Source organism: Pseudophryne corroboree, chromosome 4 (genome assembly GCF_028390025.1).
Source record: "Pseudophryne corroboree isolate aPseCor3 chromosome 4, aPseCor3.hap2, whole genome shotgun sequence".
NCBI lineage: Eukaryota > Metazoa > Chordata > Amphibia > Anura > Myobatrachidae > Pseudophryne > Pseudophryne corroboree.
Genome location: NC_086447.1, coordinates 162,224,841 through 162,252,818, shown reverse-complemented (window position 1 = coordinate 162,252,818; position 27,978 = coordinate 162,224,841). Strand labels below are relative to the sequence as shown.

The 27,978-nt window shown below is 45.5% G+C and overlaps 1 protein-coding gene across 3 annotated transcripts in view; it reads left to right on the top strand.

Moving 5' to 3' along the window:
* UGGT1 (UDP-glucose glycoprotein glucosyltransferase 1) overlaps positions 1-27,978 on the top strand; it is a 381,222-nt gene that overhangs the window by 280,843 nt on the left and 72,401 nt on the right. For all 3 annotated transcript variants that reach the window (XM_063915521.1, XM_063915522.1, XM_063915523.1), the window contains exons 21-24: positions 7,071-7,094; positions 21,283-21,377; positions 22,040-22,246; positions 22,800-22,931. In XM_063915521.1, the coding sequence (XP_063771591.1) occupies positions 7,071-7,094; positions 21,283-21,377; positions 22,040-22,246; positions 22,800-22,931 (458 nt within the window). The remainder of the gene's footprint in view (positions 1-7,070; positions 7,095-21,282; positions 21,378-22,039; positions 22,247-22,799; positions 22,932-27,978) is intronic.

Genomic DNA, 27,978 nt, shown 5'->3' with positions numbered 1-27,978 from the left:
AAGGGGGCGGGGCTTCTCCCTCAGCACACTGGCGCCATTTTTCCCTCACAGTTCCGCTGGAAGGAAGCTCCCTGGCTCTCCCCTGCAGTCTGAACACTACAGAAGGGTAAAAAAGAGAGGGGGGGGCACTAAATTTAGGCGCAGTATAGATAATATATATATATGATATATATAAAAAAGCAGCTATAAGGGAAAACACTCATTGATAGTGGGATCCCTGTGTTATATAGCGCTCTGGTGTGTGCTGGCATACTCTCTCTCTGTCTCCCCAAAGGGCTTTGTGGGGTCCTGTCCTCTGTCAGAGCATTCCCTGTGTGTTTGCGGTGTGTCGGTACGGCTGTGCCGACATGTTTGATGAGGAGGCTAATGTGGAGGCGGAGCAAATGCCTGTAAACGTGATGTCACCCCCTGTGGGGTCGACTCCTGAGTGGATGGTGCTGTGGAAGGACTTACGCGACAGTGTCGACTCCTTGCATAAAAGGTTTGACGGCATACCTATTGTGGGACAGCCGGCTTCTCAGCCTGTGCCTGCCCAGGCGTCTCAAAAGCCATCAGGGGCTCTAAAACGCCTGCTACCTCAGATGGCTGACACAGATGTCGACACGGATACTGACTCCAGTGTCGACGATGATGAGACTAATGTAACTTCCAGTAGGGCCACACGTTACATGATTGAGGCAATGAAAAATGTGTTGCACATTTCTGATGTTACCCCCGGTACCACAAAAAAGGGTATAATGTTTGGAGAGAAAAAACTACCAGTAGCTTTTCCTCCATCTGAAGAGTTAAATGAAGTGTGTGAAGAAGCGTGGGCTTCCCCTGATAAAAAGCTGGTAATTTCTAAGAGGTTACTAATGGCGTACCCTTTCCCGCCAGAGGATAGGTCACGCTGGGAAACATCCCCTAGGGTGGATAAAGCGCTCACGCGCTTGTCAAAGAAGGTGGCACTACCGTCTCCGGATACGGCCGCCCTGAAGGAATCTGCTGATAGAAAGCAGGAGGCTATCCTGAAATCTATATATACACACACAGGTGTTATACTGAGACCGGCTATTGCTTCAGCCTGGATGTGCAGTGCTGCTGCTGCGTGGTCAGATTCCATGTCAGAAAATATAGATACCCTAGACAGGGACACTATATTGCTAAACGTAGAGCATATAAAAGACGCACTTTTATACATGAGGGATGCACAGAGGGATATTTGCCGGCTGGCATCCAAAATTAGTGCAATGTCCATTTCTGCCAGGAGAGGGTTATGGACTCGGCAGTGGACAGGAGATGCAGATTCCAAACGACACATGGAAGTTCTGCCTTATAAGGGTGAGGAGTTGTTCGGGGATGGTCTCTCGGACCTCATTTCCACAGCAACAGCTGGGAAGTCTACATTTTTACCCCATGTTCCCTCACAACCAAAGAAAGCACCGTATTATCAGGTACAGTCCTTTCGGCCCAATAGGGGCAAGCGGGTTAAAGGTGCGTCCTTTCTGCCCAGAGGCAGAGGTAGGGGAAAGAAGCTGCAGCATACAGCCAGTTCCCAGGAGCAAAAGTCCTCCCCCGCTTCCTCTAAGTCCACAGCATGACGCTGGGGCTTCACAGGCGGAGCCAGGTACGGTGGGGGCCCGTCTCAAAAACTTCAGCAATCAGTGGGCTCGCTCACGGGTGGATCCCTGGATCCTTCAAGTAGTATCTCAGGGTACAAGCTGGAATTCGAGACGTCTCCCCCTCGCCGTTTCCTCAAATCTGCCTTGCCAACCACTCCCTCAGGCAGGGAGGCAGTGTTACAGGCAATTCACAAGCTGTATTCACAACAAGTGATAGTAAAGGTGCCCCTACTTCAACAAGGAAGGGGTTACTATTCCACAATGTTTGTGGTACCGAAACCGGACGGTTCGGTGAGACCCATTTTAAATTTGAAATCCTTGAACACATATATAAAAAAATTCAAGTTTAAGATGGAATCGCTCAGGGCGGTTATTGCAAGCCTGGACGAGGGGGATTACATGGTATCACTGGACATCAAGGATGCTTACCTACATGTCCCCATTTACCATCCTCACCAGGAGTACCTCAGATTTGTGGTACAAGATTGTCATTACCAATTCCAGACGTTGCCGTTCGGTCTATCCACGGCTCCGAGGGTCTTTACCAAGGTAATGGCCGAAATGATGATACTCCTTCGAAAGAAGGGAGTTTTAATTATCCCGTACTTGGACGATCTCCTGATAAAGGCGAGGTCCAGAGAGCAGTTGTTGGTAGGGGTAGCACTATCTCGGGAAGTGCTACAACAGCACGGCTGGATTCTACACATTCCAAAGTCACAGCTGGTCCCTACGACACGTCTGCTGTTCCTAGGGATGGTTCTGGACACAGAACAGAGAAAAGTGTTTCTCCCGGAGGAGAAAGCCAAGGAGCTGTCATCTCTAGTCAGAGGCCTCCTAAAGCCAAAACATGTGTCGGTGCATCACTGCACGCGGATCCTGGGAAAAATGGTAGCTTCCTACGAAGCGATTCCATTCGGCAGGTTTCATGCAAGAACCTTTCAGTGGGACCTGTTGGACAAGTGGTCCGGATCGCATCTGAAGATGCATCGTCTGATAACCCTGTCTCCGAGGACAAGGGTGTCTCTGCTGTGGTGGCTGCAGAGTGCTCATCTTCAAGAGGGCCGCAGATTCGGCATACAGGACTGGGTCCTGGTGACCACGGATGCCAGCCTTCGAGGCTGGGGAGCAGTCACACAGGGAAGAAACTTCCAAGGACTATGGTCAAGTCAGGAGACTTCCCTGCACATAAATATTCTGGAACTGAGGGCCATTTACAATGCCCTAAGTCAGGCAAAACCCCTGCTTCAAAACCAGCCGGTACTGATCCAGTCAGACAACATCACGGCGGTCGCCCATGTAAATCGACAGGGCTGCACCAGAAGCAGGACGGCAATGGCAGAAGCCACAAGGATTCTCCGATGGGCGGAAAATCACGTGTTAGCACTGTCAGCAGTGTTCATTCCGGGAGTGGACAACTGGGAAGCAGACTTCCTCAGCAGGCACGACCTCCACCCGGGAGAGTGGGGACTTCATCCAGAAGTCTTTCAAATGATTGTAAACCGGTGGAAAAAGCCACAGGTGGACATGATGGCGTCCCGCCTAAACAAAAAGCTAAAAAAATATTGCGCCAGGTCGAGAGACCCGCAGGCGATAGCTGTGGACGCTCTAGTAACACCGTGGGTGTACCGATCGGTTTATGTGTTCCCTCCTCTTCCTCTCATACCAAAGGTACTGAGGATAATAAGGAGAAGAGGAGTAAGAACTATACTCATTGTTCCGGATTGGCCAAGAAGAGCTTGGTACCCGGAACTTCAAGAAATTATGTCAGAGGACCCATGGCCTCTACCGCTCAGACAAGACCTGCTGCAGCAGGGGCCCTGTCTGTTCCAAGACTTACCGCGGCTGCGTTTGACGGCATGGCGGTTGAACACTGGATCCTGAAGGAAAAGGGCATTCCGGAGGAAGTCATTCCTACGCTGATTAAAGCTAGGAAAGAAGTAACCGCAAACCATTATCACCGCATATGGCGAAAATATGTTGCGTGGTGTGAGGCCAGGAAGGCCCCAACGGAGGAATTTCAGCTGGGCCGTTTCCTGCATTTCCTACAGTCAGGGGTGACTATGGGCCTTAAATTGGGTTCCATTAAGGTCCAGATTTCGGCTCTATCGATTTTCTTCCAGAGAGAACTGGCTTCACTACCTGAAGTTCAGACTTTTGTTAAGGGAGTGCTGCATATTCAGCCCCCTTTTGTGCCTCCAGTGGCACCTTGGGATCTCAACGTGGTGTTGGATTTCCTAAAGTCACATTGGTTTGAGCCACTGAATACCGTGGATTTGAAATATCTCACGTGGAAAGTGGTCATGTTGTTGGCCTTGGCTTCGGCCAGGCGTGTATCAGAATTGGCGGCTTTGTCATGTAAAAGCCCTTATCTGATTTTCCATATGGATAGGGCAGAATTAAGGACTCGTCCCCAGTTTCTCCCCAAAGTGGTATCAGCTTTTCATCTGAACCAACCTATCGTGGTGCCTGCGGCTACAAATGACTTGGAGGCTTCCAAGTTGTTGGATGTAGTCAGGGCCCTAAAAATCTATGTTTCCAGGACAGCTGGAGTCAGAAAGACTGACTCGCTCTTTATCCTGTATGCGCCCAACAAGTTGGGTGCACCTGCTTCAAAGCAGACTATTGCTCGCTGGACCTGTAGTACGATTCAGCTTGCACATTCTGCGGCTGGACTGCCGCATCCTAAATCAGTAAAAGCCCATTCCACGAGGAAGGTGGGCTCTTCTTGGGCGGCTGCCCGAGGGGTCTCTGCTCTTCAACTTTGCCGAGCAGCTACTTGGTCGGGGTCAAACACGTTTGCTAAATTCTACAAGTTTGACACCCTGGCTGAGGAGGACCTTGAGTTTGTTCATTCGGTGCTGCAGAGTCATCCGCACTCTCCCGCCCGTTTGGGAGCTTTGGTATAATCCCCATGGTCCTTACGGAGTCCCCAGCATCCACTTAGGACGTTAGAGAAAATAAGAATTTACTCACCGGTAATTCTATTTCTCGTAGTCCGTAGTGGATGCTGGGCGCCCATCTCAAGTGCGGATTGTCTGCAATACTTGTATATAGTTATTGCTTAACTAAAGGGTTATTGTTGAGCCATCTGTTGAGAGGCTCAGTTAACTGGGTATTGTTAACTGGGTATAGTATCACGAGTTATACGGTGTGATTGGTGTGGCTGGTGTGAGTCTTACCCGGGATTCAAAATCCTTCCTTATTGTGTCAGCTCTTCCGGGCACAGTATCCTAACTGAAGTCTGGAGGAGGGTCTTAGTGGGAGGAGCCAGTGCACACCAGTAGTCTAAAAGCTTTCTTTATAGTTGTGCCCAGTCTCCTGCGGAGCCGCTAATCCCCATGGTCCTTACGGAGTCCCCAGCATCCACTACGGACTATAAGAAATAGAATTGCCGGTGAGTAAATTCTTATTATATCCCTTCCTCACTTACCATTTTCTGTAGTGTGTAGCTATGTATATCCCTTCCTCACCTAACATTCTCTGTAGTGTGTAACTATGTATATCCCTTCCACACTTACCATTCTCTGTAGTGTGTAACTATGTATATCCTTTCCCCACTTACCATTCTCTGTAGTGTGTAACTATGTATATCTCTTCCACACTTACCATTCTCTGTAGTGTGTAACTATGTATATCCCTTCCTCACTTGCCATTCTCTGTAGTGTGTAACTATGTATATCCCTTCCCCACCTACCATTCTCTGTAGTGTGTAACTATGTATATCCCTTCCTCACTTACCATTCTCTGTAGTGTGTAACTATGTATATCCCTTCCCCACTTACCATTCTCTGTAGTGTGTAACTATGTATATCCCTTCCACACTTACCATTCTCTGTAGTGTGTAACTATGTATATCCCTTCCACACTTACCATTCTCTGTAGTGTGTAACTATGTATATCTCTTCCCCACTTACCATTCTCTGTAGTGTGTAACTATGTATATCCCTTCCTCACTTACCATTCTCTGTAGTGTGTAACTATGTATATCCCTTCCTCACTTACCATTCTCTGTAGTGTGTAACTATGTATATCCATTCCTCACTTACCATTCTCTGTAGTGTGTAACTATGTATATCTCTTCCACACTTACCATTCTCTGTAGTGTGTAACTATGTATATCCCTTCCACACTTACCATTCTCTGTAGTGTGTAACTATGTATATCCCTTCCTCACTTACCATTCTCTGTAGTGTGTAACTATGTATATCTCTTCCCCACTTACCATTCTCTGTAGTGTGTAACTATGTATATCCCTTCCTCACTTACCATTCTCTGTAGTGTGTAACTATGTATATCCATTCCTCACTTACCATTCTCTGTAGTGTGTAACTATGTATATCCCTTCCACACTTACCATTCTCTGTAGTGTGTAACTATGTATATCCCTTCCACACTTACCATTCTCTGTAGTGTGTAACTATGTATATCTCTTCCCCACTTACCATTCTCTGTAGTGTGTAACTATGTATATCCATTCCTCACTTACCATTCTCTGTAGTGTGTAACTTCCCCACTTGCCATTCTCAGTAGTTCATAGGTATGAGTAACAAATCAGGGTAATCTGTCGGTCCTTTTGCCCATTTTTATAGATTTTATTTCTGTCCCACTGATATGTCATCATTTGCTTGGGGATGGTATCAATATCTCGGTAGTCTCTATCCTGACCATCAGAATGCCGACAGTGGCACTCTGACAGTCAAAATCCTGACTGTTCCCAGTAAGTATTTTAACACTAACCGTCCCCTAGTGCTTAACCCTAACCCAGTACTTACCGTCAGGATGCGCTGTCTGTTTTCTTAATGCAGGGGAGCAGTATGATTCCGGCGCCGGGATGGTGTACTCTTCTGGATGTGGTTGATATTCTGACTGTCGAGGTACCGACAGCCAGGATCCTGACTGCTTCCCGACTGCAGGGATCCTGACCGCTTCCCATTTATTACATTCAGCTCTGAAAGTTGTTTATGGGGCTGTAAAGTAACTATTAGACAATAGAGAGGTGTTTGAGAAGTTGGTATTTTTTTTATTTTTTTTTATTTTCCTTTTAATATAAATACATTCTTATTTTTGTTAACCTAGTCCAGTGATGGCTAACCTTGACACTCCAGCTGTTGTTGAACTACACATCCCAGCATGCCCTGCTACAGTTTTGCTATTTGGGCTTACTAAAACTGATGCAGGGCATACTAGAATGTGTAGTTCAACAACAGCTGGAGTGTCAAGGTTAGCCATCACTGACCTACTCCTTCATCAATGTGTATATTTTTATATAGATTTATTTATTTTTATTTTGACATTGGCCTTTGTACTGTACATGTGTTATATTGTGATCAGCTGTTTTGTGTCTTGCGTTGCTTTGTACTTTTATCCATACACCTGTATCTGTGTATGTGAGAGACAAGTCATTCTTTTCTCTGTACACTCATATGGTTTCTCTCTTGTTTCTTTTGTCTGGCTTTCTGTGTGGTCCAGGAATGTCCTCCAAGGAGATTTATGGTAATCTGATTTTATTACACTGCTTGTGATACTGCATGTTACTTACCTAGCAATCTTCACCTTACATAGGGCCTGGTTCAGAGATGGACGCAGTAGCTGTGTCTTGTGTAAATAAACACCTGCCTGCTTGTGTGATCTGCTGCTGCGCCTGAAGACTCTGCATTGGATCACTTGTGTGAACTTTGGCCATCTGATTAACCTTCAGGTTACTCAGGATGGCCGGGCAGTACAGGCTTCCAGGGCCGGTAAATCTGCTTCTGGAGGCGCAAACACTGGCTTTGGCAGAAATGGAATAACACACCCATGTTTTCAGGAATTCTGCCCAGCTCCGCCCCTTCCCTGCCCCTCATTCACAGTCCTCCCTCTCTGTGCAGTCACAGTCCTCCCTCTCTGTGCAGTCACAGTCCTCCCGCAATCGTAGTAGCAAAGCATTGGGTTTGAGTACAACTATGAATCAGGCCCGTAGTACTCTGCAGTTCCCTTACCTAAGCGTCTCAGTATTACTTACATCGTACCATGCACGTCTGTTACCTAAGAGTCTCCATGTTACTCACATAGTACTCTGCATGTCCCTTACCTAGGACTCTCCATATCACTTACTGTACATAGTACTCTGCATGTCCCTTACCTAAGAGTCTCCATATCACTTACATAGTACTCTACATGTCCCTTACCTAGGACTCTCCATATCACTTACTGTACATAGTACTCTGCATGTTCCTTACCTACGAGCTTCCGTATCACTTACTGTACATAGTACTCTGCATGTCCCTTACCTAAGAGTCTCCATATCACTTACATAGTACTCTACATGTCCCTTACCTAGGACTCTCCATATCACTTACTGTACATAATACTCTGCATGTCCCTTACTAAGAGTCTCCATTGTCACTTTCATAGTACTCTGCATGTCCTTTAAGAATCGTCATCTTATTTGCATATAACTCTGCATGTCCTTTACCTACAGTATGGTGCAGTGTCTTACTTACATAGGGCCGTATTCAGGTTTGTTAGCAAATCAAAAAAACAAGCAACTGGGCAAAACCATGTAGCACTGCAGGTGTGGCAGATGTAACGTGCAGAGAGATTCGATTTGGGTGGGTTGTGTTTAACCTTACATCTAAATTGCAGAATAAAAATAAAACCGCCAGTATTTATTATGTGCAGAAACAATATAACCCACCCTAATCTAAATCTCTCTGCACATGTTACATCTACCTCATTTGCACTGCACATGGTTTTGCCCATTGCTTTGCTTTCTTGGTTTGCTACTAAACCTGAATAACCCCCATAGTACTTTACATGTTATTCTGCTTGTCACTTACCTAATATTGTGGCTTTTATTACCCTGTATTGTGCCATATGATAAATAAATCTGGGACATATGACACATTTTCTTATAAGCAAAACAGCTTATAGTCACATTAGCAATATTCTGTTGTATTTATGTGACTTGACTCTATAGAGGGTATAATCTAATTTAAGTGGTTAAAGGTTTTGTTTTATTTTATTTCTTTAACAAGTGTTCCAAATTTTGGTCACACCTTTGTAAATTTGGGCAGTGGTTTTAGTACACTGCATATTTTTTTAGCCACTCATATGGTCATTGTTAAATCCTGTTCCCTGAATACATTGGGGCACACTGCACACCCACTCTTCTTTATCTCCTGTGTGGGCCTGGCAAGACAGCAACTGGGCATACATTTTCAGTCGGGTTGATACTTATTTACCGGTGAATGGGATGCCAGCAGTCAGGATTCCGACCACGGCATCCCAATGGGTAGAATCCTGACAGGGGAAGGTAAGTATACTTACCTTCCCCCACCCAGCCCTCTAACCCTAATTCTCCCTTTCCATAACTTAAACCTAACCCTCCTCCCCGCACGGCCTTACAGTAACCCTCCCCAGTAGTGCCTAAACCTAACACCCCCTTCCATCAGCCTTACGCTATTCCCCCCCACAGTGTAACCCTAACCCTCCCTAAGGGAGTGGCTAAACCTAACCACCCCCAATGCAGCCTAAACCTAACCTTTTCTCCCCCGAGTTGCCTATACTCACCCCCCTCCCCCACCTACGGGTGGCTTACCTCTTCGGTGTGGTGGTGGATGTTCGTTTGGGATTCTGCCTGTCGGGATTCTGGCGCCGGGCTGGAGGTCCGATTCGGGATGCTGGTGTCAGCATTCCGGCGGCAGTATTCTAACTTCAGTCTATGCAGACTTTGAATTAAGTGTGTAACTCCTGACTGAGGTTCTACTGTATATTTATAGTGTAAGTCTAAATATTTCTAAAATACACAGCGCTTTATGATAATACCACCAAGAAATCTGTTAATAATTACCCATAATTGATTAAAAAACACCTAATCTCTACTGCTCCCACCGGTGGTACTGTTCCACCAATTACCAAAAACCACAAAATATATTTAAACAAGGGAGCGCTAAGAACAGGGTCAGTTTAAATCACACATTTATTACAATCCACATATAAACAGCAAATAAAATCAAGGATAATATCCGGATATTAAAACAATATAGTGCACTCTTTATTTAGTCCCATGCCCTGAGCTCAAATTAGTAATTGTCTATTCACACAGATAGATCCGTACAATCTCCACTGGTACGCATTAATTGTGTCCAATTGTAACCATGCTGTCTTGATAATTAATTGGCTTTAAACAAGGCAACCTTCTTATTATTTGTATCCAGCAAAAATGTATCAGTCACTGGAAGGCTCCTTAATAGATAGCAGTAGGGGGAGAGCGCTGTGTAGTAAATGGATGCACAGCGGTATGCTACGACTCCTTCGTCCCAGCCGCAGCACGTCTTTTGAAAGGTTACTCACAGCCGCCTCTGCTTCCCTCGGGGTGCAGACCGTTTTGCACTCGGTCCTGCTGTTGCTTTATCCCCGGTCAGGTTTCCATTGCGCTGCGTGCGGTAGTGGGATCCGTTCGTGAAAGAGCTCCGGACACCGGAATCCAAGTAGTGAACGCCCCTCTTACGCGTTTCTCCGCCCACGGGGCCAGAGGTTTCCTCAGAGAGTTATCCCAGCAGTATAACCAGTCCCTTTTTATGCTGGGATAAGCCAATCATTATACTGATTGATTAAATTACACTCTGCTGTTATAAATACATGGAACTTACTTAGTATAATTGTTTAAAAACATTTAAATCATATATAAAAAGTATCAACAGTTTCTTATGGTGGTACAAACATCATTCAACAATCATATATGCATATGTTCGATTTAAACAAAACGAATCATTTTGATTTAACCTAATTGAACCCAATTATCTAAAACTGACCAGGAGAAAGTCAAATAAATGTTGGAAGCTCACTCTCAAGTAAACCGCTCTTATGGCTCAGAGGGAACTTTACCAGCTCATAAATTACACAGCCTCCAAAACCACAGGATCAATTGCATCATATACCTAATTTTCTATCGGAATCATATTTCAGATATTTATAGCTTAATTAATTTTTATTATTAGGTTTTCACACCTCCATCATCCACTACAAATATCTCTTCAATGATTCAATAGATACCTAATGATATTTGTATCTCATCATTCCATTGTTATAATGTTAAGAGATTATTCACCCTTTTTTTAAAAAGTTATAATTAGGGAATTATTGAATCAAGGTAAAACAGAAATATAATTATCACTATCTGCAAACTAAAGTACATTTTAGTATACAATTTTCTCCTGTTTGCAGAGATTTTAACCATAAAGGAGCCGGAGTCTATTGGAACGGAAGATGGAAGGAGAGGGGAAAAAAAGGAAGGAGAGGGGAAAAAAAGATAACAATACCCCCAAAAAATTATGCATGGAGTCTAACAGCCTCCAATGTTATTCAATTCGATATTCTCGTTGAGGCCATCTGGGGTGAGGGTCCCCAACGAGAAAATCCAGAACGCCTCTCTTGTGCACAGGCGGTTAAATCTATCACCTCCTCTTGGGGTAGGTGCTATAAATTCAATGCCCTGCACCTTAAGTACATTAACGTCCCCAGCATGACAACATACTACATGTTTTGAGAGGCTGTGCTTGTAATTTTTCTTTATTACATTTCTTCTATGTTCAAGGAACCTTGTGTTCAAGCTCCTTGTGGTCCTTCCCACATATTGCTTACCACAGGTACAGCTAATCAAATATATGACAAATGTCTGTTGACAATTAATGATTGTTTCTATCTCAAACTTCTGTCCTGAAGTGAAAGACTCAAAAGATGCACTTCTGTTAACAACATGTGGGCAGGTCAAACAATTCTTTCTACCACATTTATAACAACCTCTTAGTGTTGTCAGCCAATTATCAGAAAGGGACGTAGCTTTTCTCTGTCCTTGGTAGAAACTTGGCGAGATATAATTCTTAACATTCTTCGCTTTCCGAAAAACTACTTTTATTGACTCCCCTAGGCATGGGCACAGTGTGGCATCCAGTTTAAGGATTTCAAAGTTCTTGGTTAACACATTCTTAATTTCCTTAGAACAGGTATTATATTTAGTTATAAATGGAAGTATCTTATCATTCACAAATACATCAGCGGGTTTAGTCCTAACATCCTTAGTGTTGGACAAAAGAGAACCCCTGTCTCTAAATGTCGCTTTCTCTAATGACCTCTCCAGTAATCCCACCGGGTAATCTTGATCTAAAAAGGCATTAGTTAATATAGCAGCATGTTCTTGGAAACCACTCAGTTCAGTACAATTCCTCCTCATCCTTAGATATTGTCCAGCTGGTATATTATCTTTCCATTTCTGACTGTGACAGCTATTATAATTCAAATAGCCATTACAATCAACATCCTTCCTATAGGTATTAGTTTCTATCCTACCTTCCCTGACCGAGAGGGCGATATCCAGATAATTTGTGTGTAGGGTGACAAGAATGTGTAAATTTAAGTCCAAAAGTGTTAGAATTAATATAAGACATAAAAGCAGAAACACTAGAGACCCCGTCCCAAATAATAAAAAGATCATCTATGTACCGACCATACAGCACCAGGTTCGCCCTATATGGACCCCCCCAGAGGTATTCCTCTTCGAAGAGGCCCATATATAAATTAGCAAAGCTAGGGGCGAACCTGGTGCCCATGGCGGTACCGTGCACTTGAAGATAAAACTGAATCAAATAAAATTTCTCTATCGTCCTAGTGGATGCTGGGGTTCCTGAAAGGACCATGGGGAATAGCGGCTCCGCAGGAGACAGGGCACAAAAAGTAAAGCTTTAGGATCAGGTGGTGTGCACTGGCTCCTCCCCCTATGACCCTCCTCCAAGCCAGTTAGATTTTTGTGCCCGGCCGAGAAGGGTGCAATCTAGGTGGCTCTCCTAAAGAGCTGCTTAGGAAAGTTTAGCTTAGGTTTTTTATTTTACAGTGAGTCCTGCTGGCAACAGGATCACTGCAACGAGGGACTTAGGGGAGAAGAAGTGAACTCACCTGCGTGCAGGATGGATTGGCTTCTTGGCTACTGGACATCAGCTCCAGAGGGACGATCACAGGTACAGCCTGGATGGTCACCGGAGCCTTGCCGCCGGCCCCCTTGCAGATGCTGAAGTAAGAAGAGGTCCAGAATCGGCGGCAGAAGACTCCTCAGTCTTCTAAAGGTAGCGCACAGCACTGCAGCTGTGCGCCATTTTCCTCTCAGCACACTTCACACGGCAGTCACTGAGGGTGCAGGGCGCTGGGAGGGGGGCGCCCTGGGAGGCAAATGAATACCTATTTTGGCTAAAAATACCTCACATATAGCCTCCGGAGGCTATATGGAGATATTTAACCCCTGCCAGAATCCGTTAAGAGCGGGAGACGAGGCCGCCGAAAAAGGGGCGGGGCCTATCTCCTCAGCACACAGCGCCATTTTCCCTCACAGAAAGGCTGGAGGGAAGGCTCCCAGGCTCTCCCCTGCACTGCACTACAGAAACAGGGTTAAAACAGAGAGGGGGGGCACTAATTTGGCGATATGCTTATATATATATTAAGATGCTATAAGGGAAAACACTTATATAAGGTTGTCCCTATATAATTATAGCGTTTTTGGTGTGTGCTGGCAAACTCTCCCTCTGTCTCTCCAAAGGGCTAGTGGGTCCTGTCCTCTATCAGAGCATTCCCTGTGTGTGTGCTGTGTGTCGGTACGTGTGTGTCGACAGGTAGGAGGACGATGTTGGTGAGGAGGCGGAGCAATTGCCTGTAATGGTGATGTCACTCTCTAGGGAGTCGACACCGGAATGGATGGCTTATTTAGGAAATTACGTGATAATGTCAACACGCTGCAAGGTCGGTTGACGACATGAGACGGCCGACAAACAATTAGTACGGTCCAGACGTCTCAAAAACACCGTCAAGGGTTTTAAAACGCCCGTTTACTTTAGTCGGTCGACACAGACACAGACAGGGACACTGAATCCAGTGTCGACGGTGAATAAACAAACGTATTCCTTATTAGGGCCACACGTTAAAGGCAATGAAGGAGGTGTTACGTATTTCTGATACTACAAGTACCACAAAAGAGGGTATTATGTGGGATGTGAAAAAACTACCATAGTTTTTCCTGAATCAGATAAATTAAATAAAGTGTGTGATGATGCGTGGGTTCCCCCCGATAGAAAATTATGGGCGGTATACCCTTTCCCGCCAGAAGTTAGGGCGCGTTGGGAAACACCCCTTAAGGTGGATAAGGCGCTCACACGCTTATCAAAACAAGTGGCGGTACCGTCTATAGATAGGGCCGTCCTCAAGGACCAGCTGACAAGGCTGGAAAATATAATAAAAGTATATACACACATACTGGTGTTATACTGCGGCCAGCGATCGCCTCAGCCTGGATGTGCAGAGCTAGGGTGGCTTGGTCGGATTCCCTGACTAAAAATATTGATACCCTTGACAGGGACAGTATTTTATTGACTATAGAGCATTTCTATATATGCGAGATGCACAGAGGGATATTTGCACTCTGGCATCATGAATAAACGCGATGTCCATAACTGCCAGAAGATGTTATGGACACGACAGTGGTCAGGTGATGCAGATTCCAAACGGCACAGTATGGCCGTATAAAGGAAGAGGACTTGTTTGGGGTCGGTCCATCGGACCTGGTGGTCACGGCAACTGCTGGAAAATCCACCGTTTTTTACCCTAAGTCACATCTCTGCAGAAAAAGACACCGTCTTTTCAGCCTCAGTCCTCTCGTCCCTATAAGATCATATCTGCCCAGGGATAGAGGAAAGGGAAGAAGACTGCAGCAGGCAGCCCATTCCCAGGAACAGAAGCGTTCCACCGCGTCTGACAAGTACTCAGCATGGCGCTGAGACCGTACAGGACCCCTGGATCCTACAAGTAGTATCCCGGGGGTACAGATGGGAATGTCGAGACGTTTCCCCTTCGCAGGCTCCTGAAGTCTGCTTTACCAAGTCTCCCTCCGACAAGGAGGTAGTATGGGAAAAAATTCACAAGCTGTATTCCCAGCAGGTGATAATTAAATTACCCCTCCTACTACAGAAAAGGGATATTATTCCACACTATATTGTGGTACTGAAGCCAGAAGGCTAGGTGAGACTTATTCTAAAAAATTTTTTTTTGAACACTTACAAAGGTTCAAATTAAGATGAAGTCACTCAGAGCAGTGATAACGAACCAGGAAGAAGGGGACTATATAGTGTCCCGGGACATCAGGGATGCTTACCTCTATGTCCCAAATTTGCCCTTCTCACTAAGGGTACCTCAGGTTCGTGGTGCAGAACTGTCACTATCAGTTTCAGACGCTGCCGTTTGGATTGTCCACGGCACCCCGGGGTCTTTACCAAGGTAATGGCCGAATTGATGATTCTTCTTCGAAGAAAAGGCGTCTTAATTATCCCTTACTTGGACGATCTCCTGATAGGGGCATAGTCCAGGGAACAGTTGGAGGTCGGAGTAGCACTATCTCGGATACTGCTACAATCAGCACGGGTGGATTCTAAATATTCCAAAATCGCAGCTGATCCCGACGACACGTCTGCTGTGCCTAGGGATGATTCTGGACACAGTCCAGAAAAAGGTGTTTCTCCCGGAAGAGAAAGCCAGGGAGTTATCCGAGCAAGTCAGGAACCTCCTAAAAACAGTGCATCACTGCACAAGGGTCCTGGTAAAAATGGTGGCTTCCTACGAAGCAATTCCATTCGGCAGATTTCACGTAAGAACTTTTCAGTGGGATCTGCTGGACAAATGGTTCGGATCGCATCTTCAGATGCATCAGCGGATAACCCAATATCCAAGGACAAGGGTGTCTCTCCTGTGGTGGTTATAGAGTGCTCATCTTCTAGAGGGCCGCAGATTCGGCATTCAGGATTGGATGCTGGTAACCACGGAGCCCCGCCTGAGAGGCTGGGGAGCAGTCACACAAGGGAAAAATTTCCAGGGAGTGTGATCAAGTATGGAGACTTTTTCTCCACATAAATATACTGGAGCTAAGGGTAAATTTATAATGCTCTAAGCTTAGCAAGACCTCTGCTTCAAGGTCAGCCGGTATTGATCCAGTGGGAAAAACATCACGGCAGTCGCCCACGTAAACAGACAGGGCGACACAAGAAGCAGGAGGGCAATGGCAGAAACTGCAAGGACTTTTCGCTGGGCGGAAAATCATGTGATAACACTGTCAGCAGTTTTTCATCCCGGGAATGGAAACTGGGAAGCAGACTTCCTCAGCACGACCTCCACCCGGGAGAGTGGAAACTTCATTGAGAAGTTTTTTCCACATGATTGTAAACCGTTGGGAAATACCAAAGGTGGACATGATGGCGTCCCGTCTGAACAAAAAACGGGACAGGTATTGCGCCAGGTCAAGAGACCCTCAGGCATTAGATGTGGACGTTCTGGTAACACCGTGGGTGTACCAGTCGGTGTATGTGTTCCCTCCTCTGCTTCTCATACCTAAGGTGCTGAGAATTATAAGACGTAGAGGAGTAAGAACTATACTCATGGCTCCGGATTGGCCAAGAAGGACTTGGTACCCGGAACTTCAAGAGATGCTTACAGAGGTCTTATGGCCTCTGCCGCTAAGAAGGGACTTGCTCAGCAAGTACCATGTCTGTTCCAAGACTTACCGCAGCTGCGTTTGTCGGCATGGCGATGGAAAGCCGGATCCTAAGGGAAAAAAGGCATTCCGGAAGAGGTCATTCCTACCCTGGTCAAAGCCAGAAAGGAGGTGACCGCACAACATTATCACCACGTGTGGCGAAAATATGTTGCGTGGTGTGAGGCCAGGAAGGCCCCACAAAGAAATTTCAACTCGGTCGTTTCCTGCATTTCCTGCAAACAGGAGTGTCTATGGGCCTCAAATTGGGGTCCATTAAGGTTCAAATTCGGCCCTGTAAATTTTCTTCCAGAAGGAATTGGCTTCAGTTCCTGAAGTCCAGAAGTTTGTCAAGGGAGTATTGCATATACAAACCCCTTTTTTGTGCCTCCAGTGGCACTGTGGGATCTCAACGTAGTTCTGGGATTCCTCAAATCACATTGGTTTAAAACCAGTCAAATATGTGGATTTGAAGCATCTCACATAAAAAGTGACCATGCTCTTGGCCCTGGCCTGGACCAGGCGAGTGTCAAATTGGTGGTTTTTTTTTCTCAAAAAAGCCCATATCTGTTTGTCCATTCGGACAGGGCAGAGCTGCGGACTCGTCCCCAGTTCTCTCCCTAAGGTGGTGTCAGTGTTTCACCTGAACCAGCTTATTGTGGTGCCTTGCACCTACTAGGGACTTGGAGGACTCCAAGTTGCTAGAAGTTGTCAGGGCCCTGAAAATATGTTCCAGGACAGCTGGAGTCAGAAAATCTGACTCGCTGTTTATACTGTATGCACCCAACAAGTTGGGTGCGCCTGCTTCTAAGCAGTCGATTGCTCGTTGGATTTGTAACACAATTCAACTTGCACATTCTGAGGCAGGCCTGCCACAGTCTAAATCGGTTAAGGCCCATTCCACAAGGAAGGTGGGCTCATCTTGGGCGGCTGCCCGAGAGGTCTCGGCATTACAACTCTGCCGAGCAGCTACGTGGTCAGGGGAGAACACGTTTGTAAAATTCTACAAATTTGATATCCTGGCAAAAGAGGACCTGGAGTTCTCTCATTCGGTGCTGCAGAGTCATCCGCACTCTCCCGCCCGTTTGGGAGCTTTGGTATAATCCCCATGGTCCTTTCAGGAACCCCAGCATCCACTAGGACGATAGAGAAAATAAGAATTTACTTACCGATAATTCTATTTCTCGGAGTCCGTAGTGGATGCTGGGCGCCCATCCCAAGTGCGGATTATCTGCAATACTTGTACATAGTTACAAAAATCGGGTTATTATTGTTGTGAGCCATCTTTTCAGAGGCTCCGCTGTTATCATACTGTTAACTGGGTTTAGATCACAAGTTGTACGGTGTGATTGGTGTGGCTGGTATGAGTCTTACCCGGGATTCAAAATTCCTCCCTTATTGTGTACGCTCGTCCGGGCACAGTACCTAACTGGCTTGGAGGAGGGTCATAGGGGGAGGAGCCAGTGCACACCACCTGATCCTAAAGCTTTACTTTTTGTGCCCTGTCTCCTGCGGAGCCGCTATTCCCCATGGTCCTTTCAGGAACCCCAGCATCCACTACGGACTCCGAGAAATAGAATTATCGGTAAGTAAATTCTTATTATAGTTGTGAGCTAAAATGTATTCTATTGACTCTAATACAAACTCACGTCGTTCTGGCATCAACCCCACATCAGCATTGAGAAAGTGACGACAGGCTTCTATACCCTCACTATGAGGGATGTTGGTATAAAGCGATTCTACATCGCAAGTCAAAAAGACATAATCCTGTTTCCACTCCATCCCTCCCACTAGATTTAAAAAGTGGGTGGTGTCCCTAATGTGGGATCGAAGACCAGAGACGTGAGTCTGTAAAAAAGAGTCAACGAATGCTGATAGGTTAGAAGTGAGGGACCCTACACCAGAAATTATGGGACGACCAGGTGGTGCTACCAAGGATTTGTGGATTTTGGGAAAATCACAAAATCCACAAATCCTTGGTAGCACCACCTGGTCGTCCCATAATTTCTGGTGTAGGGTCCCTCACTTCTAACCTATCAGCATTCGTTGACTCTTTTTTACAGACTCACGTCTCTGGTCTTTGATCCCACATCAGGGACACCACCCACTTTTTAAATCTAGTGGGAGGGATGGAGTGGAAACAGGATTATGTCTTTTTGACTTGCGATGTAGAATCGCTTTATACCAACATCCCTCATAGTGAGGGTATAGAAGCCTGTCGTCACTTTCTCAATGCTGATGTGGGGTTAATGCCAGAACGACGTGAGTTTGTATTAGAGTCAATAGAATACATTTTAGCTCACAACTATTTTTTATTTGATTCACAGTTTTATCTTCAAGTGCACGGTACCGCCATGGGCACCAGGTTCGCCCCTAGCTTTGCTAATTTATATATGGGCCTCTTCGAAGAGGAATACCTCTGGGGGGGTCCATATAGGGCGAACCTGGTGCTGTATGGTCGGTACATAGATGATCTTTTTATTATTTGGGACGGGGTCTCTAGTGTTTCTGCTTTTATGTCTTATATTAATTCAAACACTTTTGGACTTAAATTTACACATTCTTGTCACCCTACACACATAAATTATCTGGATATCGCCCTCTCGGTCAGGGAAGGTAGGATAGAAACGAATACCTATAGGAAGGATGTTGATTGTAACGGCTATTTGAATTATAATAGCTGTCACAGTCAGAAATGGAAAGATAATATACCAGCTGGACAATATCTAAGGATGAGGAGGATTTGTACTGAACTGAGTGGTTTCCAAGAACATGCTGCTATATTAACTAATGCCTTTTTAGATCAAGATTACCCGGTGGGATTACTGGAGAGGTCATTAGAGAAAGCGACATTTAGAGACAGGGGTTCTCTTTTGTCCAACACTAAGGATGTTAGGACTAAACCCGCTGATGTATTTGTGAATGATGATAAGATACTTCCATTTATAATTAAATATAATACCTGTTCTAAGGAAATTAAGAATGTGTTAACCAAGAACTTTGAAATCCTTAAACTGGATGCCACACTGTGCCCATGCCTAGGGGAGTCAATAAAAGTAGTTTTTCGGAAAGCGAAGAATGTTAAGAATTATATCTCGCCAAGTTTCTACCAAGGACAGAGAAAAGCTACGTCCCTTTCTGATAATTGGCTGACAACACTAAGAGGTTGTTATAAATGTGGTAGAAAGAATTGTTTGACCTGCCCACATGTTGTTAACAGAAGTGCATCTTTTGAGTCTTTCACTTCAGGACAGAAGTTTGAGATAGAAACAATCATTAATTGTCAACAGACATTTGTCATATATTTGATTAGCTGTACCTGTGGTAAGCAATATGTGGGAAGGACCACAAGGAGCTTGAACACAAGGTTCCTTGAACATAGAAGAAATGTAATAAAGAAAAATTACAAGCACAGCCTCTCAAAACATGTAGTATGTTGTCATGCTGGGGACGTTAATGTACTTAAGGTGCAGGGCATTGAATTTATAGCACCTACCCCAAGAGGAGGTGATGGATTTAACCGCCTGTGCACAAGAGAGGCGTTCTGGATTTTCTCGTTGGGGACCCTCACCCCAGATGGCCTCAACGAGAATATCGAATTGAATAACATTGGAGGCTGTTAGACTCCATGCATAATTTTTTGGGGGTATTGTTATCTTTTTTTCCCCTCTCCTTCCTTTTTTTCCCCTCTCCTTCCATCTTCCGTTCCAATAGACTCCGGCTCCTTTATGGTTAAAATCTCTGCCAATAGGAGAAAATTGTATACTAAAATGTACTTTAGTTTGCAGATAGTGATAATTATATTTCTGTTTTACCTTGATTCAATAATTCCCTAATTATAACTTTTTAAAAAAAGGGTGAATAATCTCTTAACATTATAACAATGGAATGATGAGATACAAATATCATTAGGTATCTATTGAATCATTGAAGAGATTTTTGTAGTGGATGATGGAGGTGTGAAAACCTAATAATAAAAATTAATTAAGCTATAAATATCTGAAATATGATTCCGATAGAAAATTAGGTATATGATGCAATTGATCCTGTGGTTTTGGAGGCTGTGTAATTTATGAGCTGGTAAAGTTCCCTCTGAGCCATAAGAGCGGTTTACTTGAGAATGAGCTTCCAACATTTATTTGACTTTCTCCTGGTCAGTTTTAGATAATTGGGTTCAATTAGGTTAAATCAAAATGATTCGTTTTGTTTAAATCGAACATATGCATATATGATTGTTGAATGATGTTTGTACCACCATAAGAAACTGTTGATACTTTTTATATATGATTTAAATGTTTTTAAACAATTATACTAAGTAAGTTCCATGTATTTATAACAGCAGAGTGTAATTTAATCAATCAGTATAATGATTGGCTTATCCCAGCATAAAAAGGGACTGGTTATACTGCTGGGATAACTCTCTGAGGAAACCTCTGGCCCCGTGGGCGGAGAAACGCGTAAGAGGGGCGTTCACTACTTGGATTCCGGTGTCCGGAGCTCTTTCACGAACGGATCCCACTACCGCACGCAGCGCAATGGAAACCTGACCGGGGATAAAGCAACAGCAGGACCGAGTGCAAAACGGTCTGCACACCGAGGGAAGCAGAGGCGGCTGTGAGTAACCTTTCAAAAGACGTGCTGCGGCTGGGACGAAGGAGTCGTAGCATACCGCTGTGCATCCATTTACTACACAGCGCTCTCCCCCTACTGCTATCTATTAAGGAGCCTTCCAGTGACTGATACATTTTTGCTGGATACAAATAATAAGAAGGTTGCCTTGTTTAAAGCCAATTAATTATCAAGACAGCATGGTTACAATTGGACACAATTAATGCGTACCAGTGGAGATTGTACGGATCTATCTGTGTGAATAGACAATTACTAATTTGAGCTCAGGGCATGGGACTAAATAAAGAGTGCACTATATTGTTTTAATATCCGGATATTATCCTTGATTTTATTTGCTGTTTATATGTGGATTGTAATAAATGTGTGATTTAAACTGACCCTGTTCTTAGCGCTCCCTTGTTTAAATATATATTGTGGTTTATAGTGTAAGTGTCCGCCAATGAATTAGGAGAAAAGGGTTTAATGTGACTACAGAAATCCTGTTACCATACACTATCGCTCTTATTTTTACAGATGACTCGTTTGTTAGACCCGTCACCTTCTGGATTGTGGGGGATTTTGACAAACCTTCAGGGCGCCAAGTTTTATATGATGCAATTAAACACCAGGTAACTGCTCAATCCCCATTAATAGTGACCTCACGGGCACAAAGACCGCTTTCAACTAGGCTGGTGTTAGGAGTAAAAGTTACAGTTATTAAGTATTAGCTATTTCTGTTGACGTTTAGTATAGTAAAGTTGTCCTTTTCAAGCAAGTCAGACTGCTGTTATGTATTGTATGTGCAATGGAACAAGTGGGCTAGACTAGACTGTTGATGAACTGTGATTGCTATTTTGTCTTCTAAACTAAAACTTGGGGCAAGGCTACAGTAATAACGGAGTCCTGCTCTCATTTTCTGGCACCCAAAGGGTACTGTGCATAATGATCTTATACTCGTATATGAAAATCTACTGGATGTTGCGCTGCGTCTGGTCATGTCCCATCAATATGTTTTTATTTCCTCATATTCTGCATACGTTGCGCTGTAAGTTTTAAATGGTTTTTGGTTTCAATAAACACTGATCCACTGACAATGTCTAGATACTCAGTACTTGTATGAACAATTCTGATCCTTATGGCATTGGGTAGGGTATTTGTAAGACAGAACAAGCATGCCCTACACAACCCTGATGGTATCGGTACTTCAGTTATGTTGCCCTCATTTGAAATCCATTGTATTTAAAAGACAGCAATCCTCACATCCATGTTTTTGGCATTGCCCCCATTCTAGAAATCTAGCAACAATGTAAGAATTGGCATGATCAACAATCCCAGCAAGGATCCGTCTGCTGAGAGCACCATCATTGGCAGGGCCATCTGGGCTGCTCTCCAAACCCAGACCTCCAACAATGCCAAGAACTTCATAACCAAGATCATCAAAGAAGAAAATGCCCAAGCCTTGGAGGCTGGACAGGCCATCACGGAGTTTGCTGTTGGGGTAGGTTTAAAGTGTTAATTTGGTTTATTTAATACAAACTGTTTATATATGTATAGCTTCCATTTTCTGCGTAGGGGTTCCGGTCATTTAAGCGGCGCTCGGGATCCCGGTGGTCACTATGCCGACGCCGGGATCCCGCCCGCTTACCAACACGACAGTTGGCAAAGCAGACTGACAGGGACTGTTCCCACTCGTGGGTATTCACACTTGTAGAGTTGTAATAGATCCTGTAGCGAGCCACCGAGCCCGCAAGGGGCTTTGTTGCGCTCGCACCCCCACCGGCATTCTGCTGCTGTGATCCCAGGATCGGTATGCTGACCCCGGGATCCCTTGCGCCGGTCTCCTAACCCCAACCCCTGCTGAGCACCATGTATGTCAGCAACTGGAATGCAGAGCTGCCCTTCTTACTATAGACCTTTCAGGGGTCACAAGAATGTTGCATATTATATGTTGTAATTGCATTTGTAAATAGAGCAAATTGTCTTCAATAATATGGAGCTGTAATACTCAAGGTTTTGTTATTTATGTCTCTTTTCTTTTTTTTTTCTTCCAGGGAATGGATGTCGGACTTTTCAGCGAAGCTTTTGACTCTCCAAAAGTTGACTTCATATTGTCCCATGCTGCATACTGCCGGGATGTTCTAAAGCTGAAGAAAGGGGAACGTGCAGTTATTGGCAATGGAAGGGTGAGTATGTATGAGAGGTGTCAAACACTCATATTACTTATGCAGATGATTCAAGATTTTTTCTCATACGTCCTAGAGGATGCTGGGGACTCCGTAAGGACCATGGGGTATAGACGGGATCCGCAGGAGACATGGGCACACTATAAGACTTTGAATGGGTGTGAACTGGCTCCTCCCTCTATGCCCAGGAGAGACTGGACACACACTAGGGGAGCTCTACTGAGTTTCTCAGAAAGACTTTATGTTATGTTTTTTATTTTCAGAAAGACCTGCTGGCTACAGGCTCCCTGCTTCATGGGACTGAGGGGAGAGAAGTCAGACCTACTTCTTCTGAGTTAGGGGCTCTGCTTCTTAGGCTACTGGACACCATTAGCTCCAGAGGGTTTGATCACTTGGTGCGCCTAGCTGCTTGTTCCCGGAGCCGTGCCGTCACCCCCTTCACAGAAGCCAGAAGAAAGAAGCCGGGTGAGTATTAGAAGAACAGTAGACTTCAGTGACGGCAGAAGACTTCAGAGTCTCAGAGGTACCGCGCTGCGCGCCATTGCTCCCTCGCACCAACGGCACTACAATGGTGCAGGGCGCGGGGGGGGCACCCTGGATAGCAATATACCTCTCCATTGAACCTGGCTAAACATGTATACAGTGCATAGGCACTGTATACGGACCCCCGCCAGCATAATACGCTAAAATATTAGCGGGGCTACAGCGCGCTGAGAAGGGGCGGGGCTTAGCCCTCACAACATGATACAGCGCCATTTTCTCCACAGTCCCAGCCAAAGCACTGTATACAGACTAGCAGTGTAAACGAAGGGGGACACAGTGATTTAGTGCATAATAGAATAAAATATAGCACTATCTTAGATAATGGGCGTGTAGTTATTGAGTTGTGCATATGTGTCTGTGTGTTCCCTGTCAGATATACCCACTATAGCTTTTAGTGCACATGTATCTACATGTGTGAGTGCTCTGTTGCAAACAGTTATGGGAATCTCTCTGTCGGCATCGCCGACTCCTGTTGGTACTTGATTCAGTAGATGCAGTGTCAGCAGGTCGGTAGTTGTATGCTTTTCAAAAGTAAACACTGTATGGGAGACACAGTAGTATGTGGGTGACCCTGTCGGCACCAACTGTTATTACTGGGTGTAAATTAACATGCTGTAACTAACTTATACCTGTATATATATTTATATGTATATGTATGGTACGGTTCCATGGGCCTGTAGCTCGAGCACAGACATGGTAGTATTTGTGGGGGAGTGATATTAAAATTATATATGTATACTTCCCTCGGACCCCTCGGGGTCGCAAGAATGTTATTTTGCCTGGTTACTACTCCCTGCTGTCGAAGAATACTAGGTTTTCTGTCGACCATAAGGTTTCCTGGTTAGATCCACAACTGGGGCATTCAGTACATGGTCATACACATTCAGAACACATTAATGTCACTAGGGACCCGGCGGTTCCGGAGAATCTGCTTATCTGTATGATATATATATATATATATGTATGATATATATATATATATATATATATGATATGTGTGTATATGTGTATTACAATATGTATATTCATATTACGGTTTCTAATGAATGCTGAAGTAAAAGTATTCCTTCTCATGTGCTGGTCGCTCTGTTGATAAAGCTCTAGGTCGGCCGTGACAAGTTGGTCTCAAATCCTCACGAGGAGTCCGAGTGTTTATTCTTTTCCCGCCGCGGATAGAATACTGTGAAAGTCAACTCTTGGTCGGCACGGGGCCCTGTCACAAAGGATCGTATACAGGAAGCTAAGGGATATTTTATTTCTATGCTTTCAAGTTATTTGCATTGCACGCGCATGGGGGAGTGCTTGTATTCGGAAAGGCATCCGATAAAATTACCGTAGAGAGAGAGGGTTTTTTTCTTATGTTGATTCTTCTCTATAACCCGTGCGACTACAGGAGGTGTGGCCGGAGGAATGCTGAGGCTGACTCCGAGAGATACTGGAGTTTCTCTAACGTCCTAAGTGGATGCTGGGAACTCCGTAAGGACCATGGGGAATAGCGGCTCCGCAGGAGACTAAGCACAACTAAAGAAAGCTTTAGGACTACCTGGTGTGCACTGGCTCCTCCCTCTATGACCCTCCTCCAGACCCCAGTTAGAATGTTGTGCCCGGCCGAGCTGGATGCACACTAGGGGCTCTCCTGAGCTCTTAGAAAGAAAGTAATATTTAGGTTTTTATTTTCAGTGAGATCTGCTGGCAACAGACTCACTGCTACGAGGGACCTAGGGGAGAGAAGCGAACCTACCTGCTTGCAGCTAGCTTGGGCTTCTAAGGCTACTGGACACCATTAGCTCCAGAGGGATCGAACACAGGCCCAGCTTCGGTCGTCCGGTCCCGGAGCCGCGCCGCCGTCCCCCTAGCAGAGCCAGAAGCAAGAAGACGTTCCTGGAAATAGGCGGCAGAAGACATCGGTCTTCATTAAGGTAGCGCACAGCACTGCGGCTGTGCGCCATTGCTCCCCAGGCACACCACATACTCCGGTCACTGATGGGTGCAGGGCGCTGGGGGGGGGGCGCCCTGGGCTGCAATATAAGTACCTTACTTGGCAAATTAACACATAATATAGCCTTTAAGACTATATATGTGTAAAATCCCCTGCCATAACTGTATACAAAAAGCGGGAGAAGCCCGCCGGAAAAGGGGCGGGGCTATCTCCCTCAGCACACTGGCGCCATTTTCCCTCACAGCTCCGCTGGAAGGATCGCTCCCCAGGCTCTCCCCTGCAGTTCCAGACTACATAGGGTAAAAAAGAGAGGGGGGGGGCACTAAATTTAGGCGCAATCTGTGATATATAAGCAGCTATAAGGGGTAAAATCACTGTGTAGTGTGTATCCCTGTTTTATATAGCGCTCTGGTGTGTGCTGGCATACTCTCTCTCTGTCTCCCCAAAGGGCTTTGTGGGGTCCTGTCCTCAGTCAGAGCATTCCCTGTGTGTGTGCGGTGTGTCGGTACGGCTGTGTCGACATGTTTGATGAGGAGGCTTATGTGGAGGCGGAGCAGGTGCCGATAAATGTGATGTCACCCCCTGCGGGGTCGACACCTGAGTGGATGGATATGTGGAAGGAATTACGCGACAGTGTCAACTCCTTACATAAAAGGTTTGACGACATATCAGATGTGGGACAGCCGGCTTCTCAGCCCGTGCCTGCCTAGACGTCTCAAAAGCCATCAGGGGCTCTAAAACGCCCGCTTCCTCAGATGGCAGACACAGATGTCGACACAGAAACTGACTCCAGTGTCGACGATGATGAGACTAGTGTACATTCCAATAGAGCCACACGTTACATGATTACGGCAATGAAAAATGTGTTCCACATTTCTGATATTACCCCAGGTACCACAAAAAAGGGTATTATGTTTGGGGAGAAAAAACTACCAGTGGTTTTTCCCCCTTCTGATGAATTCAATGAAGTGTGTGAAGAAGCGTGGGCTTCCCCCGATAAGAAACTAGTAATTTCTAAAAAGTTACTAATGGCGTACCCTTTCCCGCCAGAGGATAGGTCACGTTGGGAGACATCCCCTAGGGTAGATAAATCGCTCACACGCCTGTCAAAGAAGGTGGCACTACCGTCTCCGGACACGGCCGCCCTAAAGGAGCCTGCTGATAGGAAGCAGGAGGCTATCCTGAAGTCTGTTTATACACACTCAGGTATTATACTGAGACCAGCTATTGCTTCAGCATGGATGTGCAGTGCTGCAGCTGCGTGGTCAGATTCCCTGTCAGAAAATATTGATACCTTAGACAGGGACACTATATTGCTAACCATAGAGCATATTAAAGACGCAGTCTTATACATGAGAGATGCACAGAGGGATATTTGCAGGCTGGCATCTAAAATAAGTGCAATGTCCATTTCTGCCAGGAGGGGTTTATGGACTCGGCAGTGGACAGGGGATGCAGATTCTAAAAGGCACATGGAAGATTTGCCTTACAAGGGTGAGGAGTTGTTTGAGGATGGTCTCTCGGACCTCGTTTCCACAGCGACAGCTGGGAAGTCAGCATTGTTACCCCATGTTCCCTCACAGCCAAAGAAAGCACCGTATTATCAGGTACAGTCCTTTCGGCCCCAGAAAGGCAAGCGGGTTAAAGGCGCGTCCTTTCTGCCCAGTGGCAGAGGTAGAGGAAAAAAGCTGCAGCATACAGCCAGTTCCCAGGAACAAAAGCCCTCCCCCGCTTCCTCTAAGTCCACCGCATGACGCTGGGGCTCCACAGGCGGAGCCAGGTACGGTGGGGGCCCGTCTCAAGAACTTCAGCGACCAGTGGGCTCGCTCACGGGTGGATCCCTGGATTCTACAAGTAGTATCTCAGGGGTACAAGCTGGAATTCGAGACGTCTCCCCCTCGCCGTTTCCTCAAATCTGCCTTGCCATCAGCTCCCCCAGACAGGGAGGCAGTGCTGGAGGCAATTCACAAGCTGTATTCGCAGCAGGTGATAGTCAAGGTACCCCTCCTTCAACAAGGAAGGGGTTACTATTCCACAATGTTTGTGGTACCGAAACCGGACGGTTCGGTGAGACCCATTTTAAATTTTAAATCCTTGAACACCTATATAAAAAGGTTCAAGTTCAAGATGGAATCGCTCAGGGCGGTTATTTCAAGCCTGGAGGAAGGGGATTACATGGTATCACTGGACATCAAGGATGCTTACCTACATGTCCCCATTTACCTTCCTCACCAGGAGTACCTCAGATTTGTGGTACAGGACTGTCATTACCAATTCCAGACGTTGCCGTTTGGTCTGTCCACGGCACCGAGGGTATTTACCAAGGTAATGGCCGAAATGATGATACTCCTTCGAAAAAAGGGAGTTTTAATTATCCCATACTTGGACGATCTCCTTATAAAGGCGAGGTCCAGGGAGCAGTTGTTGGTCGGGGTAGCACTATCTCGGGAGGTGCTACAACAGCACGGTTGGATTCTGAATATTCCAAAGTCACAGCTGGTTCCTACGACACGTCTACTGTTTCTGGGGATGGTTCTGGACACAGACCAGAAAAGGGTGTTTCTC